This window comes from Vombatus ursinus, unplaced genomic scaffold, assembly GCF_900497805.2.
Source record: "Vombatus ursinus unplaced genomic scaffold, bare-nosed wombat genome assembly UNPS02014817.1, whole genome shotgun sequence".
In the NCBI taxonomy this organism is placed as follows: Eukaryota; Metazoa; Chordata; class Mammalia; order Diprotodontia; family Vombatidae; genus Vombatus; species Vombatus ursinus.
The window spans coordinates 1715684-1721683 of NW_020954595.1; the positions used below are offsets into that span (position 1 = coordinate 1715684).

The 6000-nt window shown below is 43.1% G+C and overlaps 1 protein-coding gene across 4 annotated transcripts in view; it reads left to right on the forward strand.

The window, feature by feature from the left end:
• The window catches only part of ARHGEF3 (Rho guanine nucleotide exchange factor 3), a 301199-nt gene extending 299120 nt beyond the window's left edge, over nt 1-2079 (forward strand). For all 4 annotated transcript variants that reach the window (XM_027835846.1, XM_027835848.1, XM_027835849.1 and 1 more), the window contains one exon: nt 70-2079. In XM_027835846.1, the coding sequence (XP_027691647.1) occupies nt 70-392 (323 nt within the window). In that variant the 3' untranslated portion in view covers nt 393-2079. The remainder of the gene's footprint in view (nt 1-69) is intronic.
• Nucleotides 2080-6000: the final 3921 nt, after the last annotated feature.

The following is a 6000-nucleotide window of genomic DNA, read 5'->3' on the forward strand; positions in this document are numbered from 1 at the left end:
GCATTTGCTTTTTGTCACTGACCAGAGAACCTGTGGACGCTGCTGACACGTGCTGTTTTTCCCTTTCAGTTAAAAACTTCTTCCGCGTCAGCTTCCGGAATGGCTCCCAGAGCCAGTCTCACTCCCTGCAGGCCAGCGACACCTTCAACAAGCAGCAGTGGCTCAATTGCATCCGTCAAGCCAAAGAGACAGCCGTGTGTGCCGAGGGCCCCCAGGAGCCTGCTCCACTGCCCACCCCCCTCGGCGGAGAGGCCAAACCGGAGCAAATGGACCAGTCAGGCAGCGAGTCAGACTGTAGCATGGACACGAGCGAGGTCAGCCTGGACTGCGAGCGCATGGAACAGACAGACTCTTGCAGCAGCAGCAGCAAACAGATAGAAAGCAACGTTTGACAGGAACCTCTCCGTCCTTCCGGGTCTGCTCACCTGTACAGCATTTCAGCATTTGCATTCCACGGAGGAACGGTTTTGGAGAAGCACTTTTGAACTCGATGACAGGGTGTCGGAGGCCCCCTGTCTTTGTCCTTTAGCTGCCGGCCTGCAGGCTGGACCCCAGGGCAACATCGTTTCAAGTTGTTTTCCAGGAGTGTCTGTGTCGTCTATGAGTTACTTTCACTTGTCCAGCTGGGACAAAAGGAATGTCAGAACGACTGATGTTTCCTGAGAGCTCCTCTGGGTGCCAGGCACGGAAGGGAGAGGGGAGGCAAAGAGTTTCCCAGGTGTCTCCAATAGTCCCCTTATGGAAGGTCGTGATAACATCTGAGAAACAAAGGCAGGACCAGGAAGTCAGTGACTCTGATTCACCTCGGGTCAATCCCGTGCGTGGTCTTGGGCCATAGCGATGACCAAACTGTGTCACTGGGAATCCTGGCCAATGAATTTTCCAATGAGTGAATGTAGTGAACCTCGAATGGGCCTTGTCCTTGGTCCTTTTGTACCCCCAGATGGACACACCAAGATGTGGGAATGAAAAGCTGATTTAAAAAGGAAAAAAAAAACCCTTCAGGATAGTGGTGATGGCTCTGTTTACAAGTCCAAGACAGGGAAGAAAGGCTTGGGAGGGCAAATTACTCTTCCTTGACCTTTAGGGTTTGAGTTGGGAATGTTGGAACTGAAATCATGAATCCATTTTCCATCTGGGAAACTACCACCCCCTCCTTCATCTCTGCCTCAGGGCTCGCTCCGTCGTGGCCTCTGGCCCTGTGCTGTGACCAGAATCAGTCTTTGTGTTTCCCAGGTCCTGATTCAGTTAATTCTAGAGGGAATTTGAATCAGGTCTCTCACATATATGGCCCACCAACCTGTGGAGGCCTGTCCCAAGGGCCAGAGACACTTGCCCATCGTCATCATCTTTGTCATCATCATCATCATCGATTGGCAGGGCAGGGTGGGATGTGAGCTTTAAGTAAGTACGCTAAATACACTGAAATTCTCCCTTAGAGTGTAAATATTAAGGCTGAACTGTGCAAAACTATACCCACACCAGCACTAGTAGTAATAATGCTAAGTTATTGCCAAAAATGGGTGGTTGTTTTTTTGGTTTTTTTTATCTTATGTGTCTTACAAGTTTACAAAAAAGAAAGGGGATAAATATAATGTGTCAATTTACCTTGTACATATCTCATGTGCATTAAAGGAATTTGTGTGACAAGATAATCAATATAAAAAAACCCAAGGTATAAGTACGTTATTATTTTAAAAAGAAACAAACTATTGTGCTCAATTTTTCCCTGTAAAACCTATTTCTGTATTTATAGATTTTAAACAAGGTGACTTTTTTTTCTATTACAAGTTTATTTAAAAGTGGTTTGTTTCTCAAGGGGAGCAGTAGATGTGCTGAGTAACAGCCTACTGCTACTAAAAGCAGGCAGGAGGAAAGAGGCTGTTTGGAAGAGGTAGGAGAGAAGCATCCTTTAAGGAGACCATGGACCCCGGGCTGGCCGGAGTGTTGGGAAAAGAGGCCACACCTGCTTGGCCCTGGGAAAGAAAGGCATTGAAGGCTCTGATGAAGAAGAATGTTTTTTTGTGTAATGGCCTTAAACTTTTCTGGAAGCATTTCAAATAAATTAAATTAAATGGTCCTGTGGTTTTTTTCATGAGGTTTTCTTGTTTACTCCATGGGCACGGAAGTAGATCCCAACCAGGTGGGCCAGGGCAGGGTTGGGAAACCTGTTGGGGATTCTGTGCTTGGCTCTCCTGGAATTCTAGCTGTCTCACTGCCTATGCTGGGCCATGTGATTTGGGCCTTAATGTCGCATCACCCCAGGCAATTCTCTGAGCAGAGCTGAGCAGGTATCAACCTGAATTGATAGAGGGAATTTCCTCCCCAGGGAGGGTGTTTCATAGATGACAACAAAGCTCTGGACCAAAAAGCTATTCTATATTAATAACCCCAGGGGGATCAATTCAGGGCCTTACTAGGAACCTTGGGAAATTTTGTTTTGAAATTCTTGGTCCGCTAAAACTTATGTTTTTAAAATTAGACAAAAAATAATAAGATGTCAAAGGAAATTTCATTCTATTATGTTAAAAAAAGTATGGTACTATAGTGACAGCAAGCTCTCTAAGGTCAGAGGACCTGGGTTCAAATCCCATTTCTGATGCCTACTACCTGTGTGACCTTGGGCAAATCACTTAACACATCTGGACCTCAGTTTCCTAATTGTACTAGCATTTATAAAGTGCTGAGACTGGAGTCAGGAAGACTCTAAATCTGACTTTAAATCTGGCCTCAGACACTTACTAGCTGTGTGGTCTGGGGCAATTCTCTTAACCCTGTTTGCCTCAGTTTCCTCTTCTGTAAAATGAGTTAAAGAAAAGGAAAGGGCAAACCACTCCATAAGGTCTGCCAAGAAAACCCCAAATAGGGTCATGAAGAGTTGACCAAAACGCCTTACGAGTATCTCATTTAATCCTCACAGGGTTGCAACACAGGTCTGTCTTTGCTCCACTTTGAGTTGGAATGGATTACTTCCTGTAAGAGGGAGGGGGGGTGTGGAGATAGATTTGTGCTGGACCCTGTCGAGAAGAGATACATTACATAGATGGAGTAGGGAGTCACCTGGGAAGGGCCATGAGGAATAGCCAAAAGTTTTTCTATATAAAGTGGTAATTAGTAATAAGGGATATTTACATCCATTGCAAAACACCTAAATGTTCTATTTCATGGGGGGAGGGGGAGTTGGCTAAGCACAGGTATTGTTGATATTACACAACTGCCCAGACCTGAGTTCAAATCCTGCCTCAATCACTTACTAGATATGTGACCCTGGGCAAGTCACCATCTTGTTTGCCTCAGTTTCCTCATCCATAAAATGAGGATAATAACAGCACCTACTTCTTGACTGGTTGTTGTGAGGGTCAGATGAAATAATATGTAAAACGCTTTGTAAGCAGTAAAGACTTAGGAAAGTGCTAGCTGTTGTGTTGTATTTCCAGGTTTTTCCAGCTAATAAGTGTCCGTGGAATTCGAACCCAAATCTTTCTGCTTCCCATGCCCCCTGCTCTATCCAGCACACCCTCTATGTATGGAAACATATACCAATGCTCAGATCATTTTGAGATTATCTGCCATTTTGAAGGTAAATACCTCATTTGTAATAAAACTGAAAATATTAAGAAAATATTTCTCTGATCTAAAAATGACCTTTTCCAGGTTAGCTAGAGGACAAAAGCTTTTATTTAGAGACCTGGAATAATGGTGGTAACCACAAAAAAAAAAAAGAATCATTCTTGTCTTGTTTAGATTTTGCCTTCTCCACCCCTGGCATGATTGAGCTAATGTTCCATTTTTAACTGTCTTTGCTAGGACCCACCCTTCTTCCAGCAGAAAAGATTAGCTATGGATAGAAGGAAGGAGGTCCCTTGGTGTACTCTCAGAGAATAGTGGAGGGGAGTGGTCAACTAAGAAACCCAGTAATGACTGTTGTTTTGGAATGTTAACCCCCAAAATCTTTTTTTTCTTTCTTTTTTTTAAATTTATTTTTAGTTTTCAACATTCACTTTTACAAGATTTTGAGTGTCAATTTTCCCCCTTCCCCTAACCATCATATTAAACATATTTCCACATTAATTATGTTGTAAAAGAAGAATCAGGACAAAAGGGAAAAACCACGAGAGAGAGAAAAAAGAGAAAATAGTATGTTCTGATGTTTATTCAGACTACATAGTTCTTTCTCTGGATGTGGATAGCATTTTCCATCAGGATTCTTTTGGAATTGTCTTTCAGGGATGGAGAACCTGTGACCTTGAAGCCATATGTGGTCCTCTAGGACCTCAAGTGTGGCCTTTTCACTGAGTCCAAGTTTTACAGAATCTTTTTCTTAAGGGGATTTGTTAGGTGAAGTTTGGATTCAGTCAAAGGGCCTCACTTGAGAACCTAGAGGGCCCCATGTGGCATTGAGGCCACAGGTTCCCCACCCCTGTCTTAGATCATGGTATTGCTGAGAAGAGCTAAGTCTATCAAAGTTGATCATTGTACAATGTTGTTGTTACTATGTAATGTTCTCTGGGTTCTGCTCACTTCACTCAGCATCAGTTCATGTAAGTTTTTCCAGGTTTTTTTTTTTTTAATCTGCCTGTTCATCATTTCTTATAGCACGATAGTATTCCATTACATTCCTATACCACAACTTGTTCAGCCTTTCCCCAATTGATGGGCATCCTCTCAATTTCCAATTCTTTGCCACAACAAAAAGAGCTGCTATAAATATTTTTGTACGTATGACCCCCCAACTCTCTTAACAGATTATGACTTTGTTCAATATTCTAAATGTAACCTCAGACATGAAGAGTGGGAGGGAATGATGCCATTTTGGATCTCTCTCTCTCTCTCTCTCCCTCTCTCTCTCCCTCTCTCTCTCTCTCTCTCTCTCTCTCTCTCTCTCTCTCTCTCTCCCTCACTCTCCCAGAAACAGTCTCATTTAATTCAACACCATTTCTGGCAGACTTGTGCCTAAAATTTATAGAAGGTGTTCATAGTTTTTCTTTAACACTTCCTATTTGGTTCACCTCTGTTAAGGTAAAAGGGTAAGAGAACAAAGAATCTATGTTAGCAACCAAGAAAGAGTTTCTGATTTTTTTTGCTTTTGCAAGGGGAGGCAGCAATGATTTTTGTAGGACTCAAAATTTCCTACCAGCCACACAACTGAGGGTAACCATTACAGGTTCAAAGTGACAATAGCTTACATTTTCATTCATCCAATATGGACCCAAGGTAGGCCTACATGGAGAACAGTTAGTGTCCAGTTTGGCAACAATTGAAAGGAATGACAAAAGAAGCAGCATAGTCCAGTGGTTAGAGAATGGGTTCAAATCTCCACTCCATTACTTGCTATCTGTGTGATTTAAGCAAGCGGTTTCACGTCTCTGGACTTCCGTTTCCTCATATGTAAAATGAAGCATTGAACTAGATCGGGGTCTTTAATTTGAGGACCATGAACTTGTCTTTTTAATATTTAGATAACTTTCAATACAATTGCTTTCTTTTGTGATGCTATGTATTTTATGCTATGCATTTTAAAACATGAGTCTGAAAAGGAATCCAGAAGCTTCACCAGACTGACCACCCAAGAAGGCCAGGGCACACAAAAAGGTTAGATGGTCTAGATGGTCTAGATGGCCACTGAGGCCAGGGTTGAAGGAGGCCAAGATCAAAGAGTACATGGTGGGCAGCTAGGTGGCGCAGTGGATAGAGCGCCGGCCTTGGAATCAGGAGGACCTGAGTTCAAATCCAGCCTCAGACACTTGACACTAGCTGTGTGACCCTGGGTGAGTCACTTAACCCCAATTGCCTCACCAAAAAGCAAAAAAACAGAAAACAAAGAGTACGTGTCAAGTTGTGTCGGATTTTTCATGATCTCATGTGGGATTTTCTTGGCAGAGAGCCTGGAGTGGCTCACCATTTCCTTTCCCGGCTCATTTTACAGATGAGGAAACTGAGGCAAAGAGGGTTAAGTGACTTGCCCGGGATCACAGAGCTAGTAAGTGTATGAGGTCAGAT